This window comes from Spea bombifrons, chromosome 1 (assembly GCF_027358695.1).
Source record: "Spea bombifrons isolate aSpeBom1 chromosome 1, aSpeBom1.2.pri, whole genome shotgun sequence".
In the NCBI taxonomy this organism is placed as follows: Eukaryota; Metazoa; Chordata; class Amphibia; order Anura; family Pelobatidae; genus Spea; species Spea bombifrons.
The window spans coordinates 26932052-26944912 of NC_071087.1; the positions used below are offsets into that span (position 1 = coordinate 26932052).

The window sequence follows — 12861 nt, forward strand, 5'->3', positions numbered from 1 at the left end:
GCGTAAGGATGTTTGGCACCACTTGCGACATCGGTATTTATGCGATTATGCTGCACGCTGAATCACGTGATATTCTGTACCATGTCCCAATCTCCAAGAGGCTTCCAGGTTGCAAGAACTGGCAAGAAAATTACGCAAATACTGTCAAGAAATGTAGATGCAAATTGTAAAGTTACTATTTACATGGCTTGTACATACATATGTATTTAAAAGTATGATAGGAGTTCCACTTTAGCAATGGGGTATAAAGAAGTTAATGCAGAGGAATAATTCCACAGGCAGGTACATAGCCTTTGCTAATAGCCTGTACGATTCCCATTACAGGGGTCTACAAAGACATACAAAAACCCTAAGTCACTAGAAATTTAACAGAATTCACCAATACAATGTATCCAGCTGCTATATTTTAAGATAACCTTTTTTATTTTAAAAAAAATCCCATTAATATTTTTATAATAACGATACCCCCTCTTAAGCAGAAGTATATTATTGGATGAGAAGTCGTTGATTATTGTATCCACTTCAGAAGATCGATTAAAAGATTAAACACCTTTCTTCATAAATAAGAGATCTGTTTCTCATTGAGTTCCTCAGCATTATCCAAATAGCTCACTTGCAGTTGTCATTATTTGTGTACTAACTTCTGCACAAGCTTTTCCAAATCTATTATGAATGGACATTTGTTGTTACAAAACAGTGTTCTCTGAAATGAACCCGTAGTCACTTCACCGATCCATTCTTTAACACGTGAAGGGAGGGACTGTGTAATTAGCAGTGATCCCCTCCAGGGGAGAATGCAAACAGGTAGTGTGTGCGTTGCTATGAACACCTAAGTTTGGCTCTGGCCACAGTTTTACCCTTGGAACCTGTCCATTAAGGAGCCGAGCAGGTAAAACTGTCGCTGTGTCTTTTCCACGTTGGGAGGAGACTTTGGAAAAGCCAAGCCGATTATAAATGCAACTGATGCCAATTATAGCAGGACAGAAAGACATCTCAGGTTCTACAACCAAGGAAAACCATGACAAGCTCACCGGACTTCATTTGTGGATTTTTTCTACTAATCAAGGATAAGGATACTCCGTTGTAAAGTTTAAGGTGGGCAGGAATTAATACTTTTTTGATATTACTCATAAAAAGCATGGCATACACATGAAGAAGAAGGATACTTGCTGGGATCTAGATTTCATGGACACAGGTGTGAGATTTTCTTTTCGAATGTCTGGGTTACCAAATGCAAACAGTCGCTAGAAGTATGAAGACCAGCCAGTCCAAGAGACAATCCCAAGGCAACCTGCACAAGCATCTATCTAAACATAGGATTCGAGGAGGAACATACTGCCATCTGCAATAATCTCTGTCGAGAGGAAATCTTACAGGAGAGAACCTGAATCATTAAAAAACATTTAAATACATTAGAAACAGCTGAATGGTGGCAAAGACTGAGTTGTTTTCCCAAAGGTGGATAGTGTGTGATTGATATTACTAAGATACCTGTTCAACAATGTGGACCCTGTACATGAAAGACATCGTCCCCAGGAAGCATGTGCCCAAAGTAAGCAGAACAAATATCTTCTTCTTCTGTACTGGTATATTATTTCATACGTTATATCACTACCATACAACTGCCTCATTACAGAATGTTTTCAATACTACACTAAAAATTGAGGTTGTTCAGCTGTTCAATGGGGTGGTTATATCTTCCCAACCAGCTGATTTACATTAAGGAGCCTTTCCCAATAATAGAATGGTGCAGGTCCTTAAATGGAATCCATTGATGTTTGTATTTGCTTGGATGAACTGTGGACCTGTAATAGGGATTACACATAATGAGATAAATAGTGACGGGAATCTGGTTACTTATTCTAAACTGCAAAAGTTTCTATTGTGCGAACTGTTTAATTCTACAGCTGAGCAAAACCTGCTAGGTAACGCAAAGGTAATTTAACTAATGATCTTCTAACAACATGCATTGGATGTCTATTTTCATCTATTTATACATAAGCAAAAATTAGATTTAATTTTATAGGTTTGTTGCGCTGATAATATAGAAAAGGCCATAATCTGCAAAATGCTCTGATTCCCAAACCCAGACTGTGTACCCAGTACACCGGGCAAATGTATTAAAACGTAGCAGGAGCCTCTGCATGTCCAGCTGCAGGCCACATCTATGTTACCAGAACAGCCACCCTGTGATGCTAGTGTCACGAGGGGGCAAGTGGGATCTGCAATGGAAGGTCAATGCCTGAAAATCATGACTGTCCTGCACAAACCAGGACTATTAGGAGATATGGTGTTAGAGCGCAACATACAGTAATGTACAGGGTTGGCAAGCTAAGTAGCTGCCAGTGGCACTTGGACCAGGGGGGCACTGGCAGCCCCTTAGAAAATGTCCCCAATGTGTAGAAGTTGGCTTGGTACCTGACAGGGGTGTAACAGACTCCTTCATGATGTGTGGGGGACGTGCACAAAAATCTGCGCCTCCAATAACATTCTAAATGCATTCAAACGCCATTTAATTGTAATGTAGTTTAGCATTAAATAAAATCTGATTTGATTTGTTTCAATAAAATTATTTTATCTGCAGACCTGGAGGCTGCCATTGTTAGCAGTCATTTTATATACTGACAGCTGATTCCCCTTTAAGGTTACAATAACACTTTACTTGTTTTAGGGTTACTTTAATATATAACTTGTATTTTACAGGAAAGAAAAGAAGTCGTTGCTTTCCCGCCTATTAGCAAAATGTCCCCTGCAAACATATCACCTTCAGACGGGGTAAGTACTGAACTTTGGAAACCATTCATCATCACTAATGCTTAACGACAAATGCGGTGTCAGTGTTACATTTTACCTCTAATCTGATAAAGGGACACTTGAGCCATCCTTTACACTTTAATGAATATGATGTAAAGTGGTATGGTCAGAGGATATATCCTTTGCCCAAAGTCGGTTCGTGAAATTCTGCCCAGCTAGATCTTCCCTGGTGCACTGTTTTATTATGATAGTGATATTATTGTGAGGAATAACTTGGATGAACTTGGGCTTGGCGAAAGCCAGGAGAGCGCTACCAAGAAGAATGCATAGTGCCTGTCTACTGTTAATTTTGGTGGAGGTGGGATAATGGTCTGGCGCGCTGTGTTATAGGATTTAGGCCCCTTAGTTCCAGTGATGGGTAGTGTTACTGCTTCAGCAGTGTGGGGAAAGCCCTTTCCTGTTCCAACATGACTGTGTCCCTGTGCACAATGCAAGATCCATAGAGACATGGTTGGATGAGTTTGGGGTGAAGGAACTCTAATATCTGCGCAGAGCCCTGACCTGAACCCCATCAAACACCTTAGGGTGTGCCTGATATTACAAATGCTTTTTTGGTTGAACAAATTGTCGCAGACAAATATCTTGTGGAAAGGCTTCTCAGAAGGGTGGAGTATAGCTGGATATTAATGGATTGGGATTTCCAACAAGCAAATATAGGTGTGATGGTCCAGGTGTCCACATACTTTTGGTCACATCATGTATCGTGTGGAAGTAGAGATTTGATATAAAGCATCACTCTAATTTTTCTTTAAATAATTGTTTTCCTTGCAGAGGACAAGCTGGGGTGGGCAGACGAGTCCTAAATCCCTCCAGGATATGTTTTTTTCATTGCAGATTTCAGACCCCCAGAGGTTGCTACATAGACATAAAAGCGTAAAAGATGTCAGCGTAAGTACCTGGATAAAGATGTGGAATTCTCACTGTTATATGACAACATAGCATGTTGTATTTAGTTTACCGGCTGTGACCATCTTAACAGTAGAAGCTTTCGGACGTCCATTGGTTTATCAAAGTCATGTCTCAGCTGGCACTATAAATTCACAGCTGGTTAATTTTCTTTGTTGCGAGCGATATTGCTGTTGAGCAGGGTTCTTAACGATGGTAACATAAATAATTTTACAGGCAAAATAAATAAGTAAAAAAGGGTCTTTTAGAATCAGTTGGGTAAATTGCATTATATACATGCTTAATATTCACATTAATGTGTCTAGCTGGAAGACTGTCACTGGAATAAGCCGTACCAGAAAATAAATGTGGAGACCAACACTCAGATCAAAGCACATTTAAAGGTAAGCTCGTGGATGTCTGTATTATTAAGACAGAAAGTACTTATGGTTTCTATAACATACCCTGCTAAACTGTGAAGAACAGATAAGTGTTAACATACACAATAACTACATTTTGTAGAGACACTAATGTCGGGAAATGTTGCTGTGAATTTAGGTTGCAGAAATTTCCGGTGGCAACACAAGACTCCAGCTTTATTCATGTTTACTTTCCAGTTTGATTTTCATTCCATTATTTGTTTTGATTACAGTTTTGTTTGTCTTGTCTAATATTTCCCAGTAAACTAATTTGTTGTTTATTGTGGTGGTTATGTGCCTTCCTAGAAAAACACTCCTTTCTTTATTTCTTTTATAATATGTTATTAGCATTGAGTTCCATTTACAGTAATTTCATTATTGGTTTGAAAGAATGAAATGATGAAGCACACTGTTTTCGCTTGAACACCATGGGAAATTAATTCAATACTTTTACACGGTGTTAAATAGGTTGCTGCAAATATTATTACATGAATGAAAAAGATATTTTGTAACTATTTCATGCTGAATGTGTAAAAATCGTAACCAGTATTAAGTTTACGTTAGAGCATATACTAATCCTTCCTCATCATTTCACATAAAAGGGTAACCATCAGCCAGTGTATGATGGGGATAAGAAGCCTTTTTTCTGGACCTTTTCCCAAGATCAAGTGAGTACCTGTGAGAAAGGGAAAACTTGGTCCTCTGGCCAAAGGCTGGAGCCCCAAGTTCCACTACGAGACCCTATGCTTTAGTCCAGCCAGGGCGCGTGTTCACTGTTTAGGATTGTGAGGTTCGCAGAGCACCTTTAATGTTGAGCGTTGTCCAAAAGTACACTGAGCACTCGGACCCATCCATTGACTTTTTATTTTTATGTGCACTAGCCCCAGCCTTTTAGGCTCCATGTACATTACATTTTTATCACATCTTAAAGGAAAAAAAAAACCTTTTGAAGAACCCGAATGCCTTTAGTTTGACTAAGAAACTTTTCACCCATCTTGTATTTTTTTTACTAAATTGTTACTGGCCAACAAATGTCACTCACATTGGCTGGTAGCAGGATTCCAAAGTATGATAGACATTTTATAAATCGTATTGTCGGAGAACTTCCGAGTACTTCTATACCTTGGGGTTCCAAGTATCCTGATCGACCAGTGAGAAATCACACACGCAGACAAGAGTGTTTGTATAATAAGATTCCTGTTTATTATGACGCATTATGGATATATTTATATAACCATTTATCAGTAAAACCAGAAATAACGCCCTATCCTAAACCAATCATAATACATAAAATAGTACTATGTCCTTATTAGTAAACATATCTATACAACTAATAGCGAAGAAGGTCAGGCTGATGTCTCCAAACAAATCTTATACTGAGTATCCAAACAAACTGGTGTTATCTGTAGTTAGTGGGAATGTACTGTTCAGGAGAACAGAATATGGGACATAGATCATCCTGTATTCTTCCACAGTATTATATCTTTATCTTTAGTGACTTAGAATCACATTTATGCTGGGACTAACAGGGAACGTTTAACTAGAAGGTGGAAGAACCACTAAGCGGCCTAAGAAATTAATATTGCAGCTCTGAAGCACAGGTCAGGTTCAGCACATAACAAAATAATTGGCCAAAATCTAACAGAACTGATGTATTATGCTATACGTTGCTTTGGTCCAAACAGGGCAGATACCCGTTTCACGACTGAGAAGAAATAAAACAGCTAACTATATGTAATACGTAACCGACCCAATCTCATGTAAGCACCAGTGTGACCCAAACAAGATCTACATGATCTGGGTTTCTGATGAAGAGTTTGGGATTTATTGAATGTCTCATGAAGTTTATGCTTGTTTGCACTTTATTTCTATGTAAATCCATGGAAAAACCCCTGAAATGAACACATATATTTCTCAATGTACATTTACAGTTAATAAGCTGCAATGGCAGAGTTTGTTCTGCTTTGGATTCCCTCTTGTGTACCGTTTCTATAGAATTTGAGTCAAAGCTCAGTGTAGGTTAATCCATTGTGCATTCCATTGTATGCGATCTTGAGATGATGATCCATAATGGATGGTTGCTTCAAGTAGGTGCGCTTAATCTTTTAGTCACTGTCTAAACAAATAAGTTTACTATGTAAAAAATACGTTACCGCTTGTGTATGAAAAAGGCATGTGCTAGATTTAATTTATGTCTTGCTGGCTACAGTTTCCAAAGATTACCTATGTAAATTAGACATGTCACCGACATATGATGTGCAGCTGTGTATACGTATCATGTGTCTATACATGTGTGTAGCCCACACTTCTAGTGAACTTAAATAGGGACATATAAGTGTGATTTATTGGTCCTCATGCAGCTGTCTGTCTCTCCCGAAGTTATACTTTCTTTATTATGGCCTGCATAATTGTCATAAGTCAATTTAGACTGCATTTGTCATATTCTCTTATTTACTCTGCATTATTTTTATGAAAGCAAGACTGGAGAGCACCTTTTGGCTCTGGGTGTAAGTGGTCCCCTTCCTCCCAACTCTAGGGCCGTCATGCAGGGGCCACTTCACTAATGGAGACTGGCCATTACATTTGGCCCCCAGCCATTCTTGCAGCAAAGCCATTAGAGCCTCGGTATTCCATGGTGTTTGGCAGGGGTCCCCAACAGGTAGATCACAAGATACAGGTAGAGTCGCTTGGAGAACACTGTTATCACTCTGCCAGAGAGACCCGAGCTCTCAATATCTGGATGAAATATTAAATCTCTAATGCAATTTATCCTAACACCAAGCACATAAACATGGCATTGTTTTTACTTTGTTTTTTTTCTAAAAACATATTTATCAGATTTATTTCCAACAGAATCACTTGTATCATCGCCTTGCAAAGAGAGTCCATGATGAGAAAGACATGGGCGATGGAAACCAATATGTGCTGGAGCATGCTGAGTCCTTCTTACTAAAGGTAACTGTTTCAGATTTATTAACTCAAAATAAGTTTTTACATAAATACATTTTGACTATAGAAAGATGCCTTTGGGTTTAGAGATTACTGAAACAGACTGGAAATATATTTTACTTGGTCATCGGAGTGTGGGAGACAAATGCCTCCCAGAAGAAGTGGTGGAGACTGATACAATGAGCACAACGCTATTCTGAAACAGGACCAAGGACTGATTAAGGAAAAATGGTTAGACTGGATGGGCAGAATGGTATCTGCTGTGTAATTCGATGCATTTATGTCCACTTCCATCAAGTGAAACCTCCTTACAGTACATCTAAGCCACTTACCCTCCTGCACTGTTAAATTATTTTATGTATTTAAATGTTTTTATAATATCCCTTCTCTTCTCTCCGCCAAGCTTTACATTTTGAGATCATTTAGTCTTTCCTGATTTGTATCCAGTGAACCGTTCACTATTTTGTTATCCTTCTCTGAATTCCCCGTAGAATGTCTATATGCTTCTGGAGACGGGGGGTCTTTAAATAGACAGAACTGTACACAATACTCTTGGTGATGTTTGACCAGAAATCTGTAAAGTAGCAGAACCACCTCCCGCTTTCTTCTAATTCCACTAATGCCTCTCGTTGTACAAGCCAGCACTCTGCTTGCTTCTTCCAATGCTTTGTTGCATTGCTCGCTTATAGTTTGCTCAAAGTTGGTGATTTGGCAAAGTGCTTTAAATGAAGATTTGTCAAAATCTTGGACAGTGACATTTTAGTATATTATTTCTAAAAGGAGAACTTGTTTGTAATAGGGCTTTAAGGTGAATGACCAGTTTGCAGATACTATTTGCTGTCTTATGAATGATTTACACCACCGGTAAATGAAGTATGACATACTTTTATTTAGTCTAGACAGAAGCCATCGGAACAAGGAGTGGGTGAGAGTTCTGAACCAGCCTTGGATGAAGCTCATGTCCTCAGTAAGGGCCATCCAGAATCTCTTAAACGATCCTGTGTGGATCCATGGAAAATTAGAAGATATAACAACAATTCAGAAAGTATATCTGACAGCATTCATGTAGGGGCTGAAGAATGCCTCATAACTAATAGCACAGAAAAGGAAACCATAAGTGATGCAGTTCACTACAGATCTGATTATGGTGATATGGAAAAAGCCCCTTCTGACAAATATTGGAACCATGCAGAACAAGAAGGTGATGAGATACCGCAATTATCTGAGGCTGAAGGCAAAATCATAAGAGGGCACATTAGCACATCATATGCAGCCCCAAAGAAAGTTTTTATGACTTATATTTGCGGAGGCTACCAAGGTAAGATGTTTTTATCCAAACATAATTTTATCCAAAGATAATTTTATCCAAAGATACACTAACATTAAAAATGGTGCATAACATATGTATGTCATTGACATGATATAATAATGTTAATTATACGGGGAGATTGGTGTAACAATGCAATGAACCCAGTGCATGTATACATTATGGTTCATCTTGCTAAGCAGTAACACGGAACTACATTTATATTAAAAAATACTGATTCAGGTGGTAGACTTGAAAAGTGCTCTTGCCACTATAGGGGTGATAGGGCGGATAGGGCTAGTCCATTGGCTGTTAAGGTAACAAGAACATTTTTAAACCTTTGTCCCAGAATCACATTTTGTACATTACCCCATCCAGGTTTTTATTGGGAATGGGAACAGCTTCCAGTGGGTTTATTTAATGCCCTAAATCCCGCAGTAACAATATGATTAATCTGTATCGCTTTGCTTTGTTAATTTTCTCAGATTCATATCCGGAAAGAAATGCATTGTTTGAAAAAGCTTATCCAAGTTTATATACTTACTTCAAGGAAAGAGGCTTTGATTTCCGCATGTTTGATTTAAGATGGGGCCTAAAAGATGGTGTCAGCAATGATCACATTATGCCTTCGCTTCATCTGGAGACACTTAAAAAGTGCCAAGAATCACAACAAACTTCATTTTTCGTAAGAATATTCTTTTTTGGAGTTATCACTACTACTTTTTTGCATTGTTTTTGTAATTTGTGAAGTAAAACAGTAGGAGAGCACTTCTTGGATGGGGGTGTATGTTAATGATTGTTTGGTTACTTAGTGTTTTTTAGGCCAGAAGTACGACCAGATCACCATTCCGGTCACTTTATCCAAGGAATCATTTGATGTAATTAGATCTATAATTGAAACCATGAAGAAAAGACTAGAAACGCAAAAGGAGGATGACCTCCGTGCCTCAGTACTTAAAGGAGGTGAAAATCTTGGGCAATCCATAACTGACAATAACCAGTTTAATGAAAGTGACTCCCACCAGAAAATACTGAAACATGATAATATAAGCGCAGAAAACATGGAAACAAATCATATCGCCAACGGAATAGAAGAAAAAAACATGTTTGAGCCCACTTCAAAAACAACGTCTCTTAAATATGACAAAGATTTAGGTGTTCTCACTCAATGGTATAGACTGGATGAAAACTGTGATCCGAGCATCTACAGACTCCAGCCCATCAGGTAAGGAGGTATTGTGCTAACTGGGGACATTTAAATAATCCTAGCTCTTTAACCAGCCGCATGTTCCTTAACGGTACTGTCTGAAACTCTCCTGGGCATTATGGGATCCATGGAGCCTCTCATGGGATGTTAACCAAATGTCGGGCAGTCCAAGGACCTACTGGGAACATAATAAAGGGCCTCATTGGGGGTTATTTTAGATCTTCTCATGATATTCCTTTCTGGGCTGATCCCAAACCCTCAATGCATTGTATAGTCACTATACCAGAAGATTTTTTTCTACCACTATGGGAAGTTGGCTAAATGCAGGTGAGTTTATTTTCCAGTAATATTGTGTGAATTTTACATCTTTGATTTCATTCTCTCTCATGCAGCACTTTCTATGGAGATATATTTAGCAGAGACCCTTCACGCAGACAACAAGCTAAATGTAAATGGCTGAGCACATTACAGAAATTATTTGACATTTTCCAGGAGTATTATCCAATGGCCTTTTGCAAAGACGATATCAGCACCCTTCTTAGAACAGGTATTTTGCTTTTTGTAAATATGTAGTATTTAAATGATGTTTTCTAGGACAATTTCTGATATGCAGCTCTTACATTAACATCAGTATCCATAAATAAAACATTACGTGTATATATATATATATATATATATATATATATATATATATATATACGATGTCAAAAAATAGAGTATTGCAGAGTATGCGGTGATACCTTTTTTATTGCACTAACATAATATTTAAAAAAAAGCTTTCGAGAGTTATCCTCCCTTCATCAGGTCTGAAGCAAAACTCCATCAAAAACCATGAGGAAGACAAATATTGCACTCCGGTAGGACATCATTTCACACAGAACAATCACTCCATCCAAAACCTAAAAATTAAAGTACTCAAAGGAAATTTCAGAGACTCTCAGGAAAGAAAAACATTTGAGATGAAAATGATTACACATTTTAACACCATAAAAGAGGGACTTAATGTGGATTCTGGTTTCCTTACACACTACCAGAACTTCATATGAACTTCATCTAGTCATCCAATGTCTAATTGCTGTTATCTTTGATGTTTTACTGTGGTTATTGGTTTCCCTAAGTTTATTTGTTCTGTCCCTGGGTTATCTCTCTACCTCTCTGCATTTCTCACCTTAAGACCTATTATTTACGACACCCCACTCAACCACCCCCTTCTCTTATACCATCACTTGTTTTAAGTTGTAACCTCTATCATGTTGATTAGTATTGCTTCAGACCTGATGAAGGGAGGATAACTAGTCCAATAAAAAAGGTATCACCGCATACTCTGCAATACTCTATTTTTTGACATCGTGTCTACTGGACTTATACGGCTTCACCCTTTTACATTATATATATATATATATATATATATATATACACACAATTACTCGAGCAATGCCCCTTGCGCAGATATGCTTGATATGCCACTAAATAATCCGATTCGTTGCTGGTGACACAAATCTAAGAGTTTCAGGTTAATCAAACTACCCTAATGTATAAAACACGGTAGTAATCTTTATTAAATATTGGTTGTTTGCTAAAGACATACTTTTGGTTAGCTCTCAAGAAATGTAACATGTTTATTATGATTATTATTTTTTATTATTTGTAATTTAAGTTGTGGAACAGGAAATAGACCAAGCTTTCCAAGTCGACGGGCGTCCAGAAAACCATTTTCATTGCTTTAAAAGAGTCATCACTGACATGAAGTATAACCTTTCAAACAAGAGTGCTTCGGAATATGTGGACATCCTGCCCACCAAGGCCGAAACCAACTGCGTTCTGTACGATGCACAGCAGCGTGTGATCAATGAAGTTCATCAAAGGGTAGGTGTCTGCTAATTTGTGTTATGTTATAAGAAGACCCATTCCCATAGTGAAACAGTACATGCTTACAGTGAAGGTGGTACATTCATTGTTTAAGTAACTTTATGGAGACATATGTGCTCCTAGACGGCTTTTTCGCAGGGTTCCTCTTTCTAAACGACGTATTGATTTTCTTTTAGAATATGTGGGGAGGACACTATATTTGTTGTATTTTATTTTTTCATGCATGGAGACCATATTATGAAGAAAGACAGAAGACTGTATCACATATAAGAATTTTTATTGCTTTATGGCTTTTGTGTCATACTTCTAAGTATCTTGCTTGTTTTACATTTTACACGCCGGTGGGTAGTGTGTGGAGACCTCGGCAGTATATACCCTTAATTACTGTAAGCGCTGTGTATCACTTTTTCTTTTGAAATAATGTTAAACAAAAGTTGATAATTTCCAGTACTAGCACAGACAAACAAACTGCTGCCGGTGAGTTCAGTCTGGGTTGCTAAAATACGCCTGTATTGACATCTCAACAAATATTGCTTCTACCGATATTTCTATGGCAATAGAAACATAACAATGCCCCATCGCAATCATGCTTAACAAAAAAACATTTCTAATAATCGATTCAATCCTTGGATAAATGAATATGACTGCTCTCTGTCTTGATCTGTTCTGGCTAACTCACAATACTTATTTATTTCATTTTTTAGCTGCGTCACACCAATATCTACGAGTCCAGCATCAGCTGGGGACGGGATGGCATAAATCCCACTAGCAATAGATCGCATGCCTACTACCTGGATCGTCTGAGCCGGGATTTCCAAAGAAAAGTTACTGCACATTTTAATAGGTTAGTTCATAGGTCAGATTTACTTGGTGCTCAAGAAATACAATATGGTATTGGGAAGGTAGCATAGGACACAGATGAATAAGAAGTGTAAGAATATTTCTTTATGGAGGTGGCTTTGCTCGGGTGGTGGGGCTACCTCCGTAGGTGAATAGTAGATGGGGAGTGGGCCATAGCTGCTCGTAGTAGTAGACGGTAAGTGAGCGGGGGGTGGGGGTGAACAAACTACTCTTTGCTGCCTGAAGATTGAAGAAACTGACCTGGAGTGTGTGGGAAGCAGGGCTTCATCCGGAGACTCGGGTCATACCTGCAAAGTTCCCAGACAAGGGCATGGTACTTCACGCTTTGCATGGGGCTTCTTTAAAGCTATCTCTGTTTTCAGAAGTAAGCTTGACATTGTAAATCATAAAAGTGCCATTATATTGTGTTTACATTTTATTACAGCTATAAAGATATTTATAAAATAACATTTTAACCCACCCGCAGTGGAACTTGGGCACATTGGGCACTCTTCCTTTTTCATTTTTTTTCTGCAGTAGTTATAAAATATATATATGAAAATGCTGTCAAA

At 38.2% G+C, this 12861-nt stretch overlaps 1 protein-coding gene across 1 annotated transcript in view; it reads left to right on the plus strand.

Moving 5' to 3' along the window:
- LOC128480573 (uncharacterized) overlaps window positions 1-12861 on the plus strand; it is a 34071-nt gene that overhangs the window by 4664 nt on the left and 16546 nt on the right. The window contains exons 3-12 of the mRNA XM_053458304.1: window positions 2704-2775; window positions 3649-3702; window positions 4026-4103; window positions 6972-7073; window positions 7962-8385; window positions 8859-9058; window positions 9186-9598; window positions 9973-10127; window positions 11238-11446; window positions 12154-12293. Coding sequence (XP_053314279.1) covers window positions 2704-2775; window positions 3649-3702; window positions 4026-4103; window positions 6972-7073; window positions 7962-8385; window positions 8859-9058; window positions 9186-9598; window positions 9973-10127; window positions 11238-11446; window positions 12154-12293 — 1847 coding nt within the window. The remainder of the gene's footprint in view (window positions 1-2703; window positions 2776-3648; window positions 3703-4025; window positions 4104-6971; window positions 7074-7961; window positions 8386-8858; window positions 9059-9185; window positions 9599-9972; window positions 10128-11237; window positions 11447-12153; window positions 12294-12861) is intronic.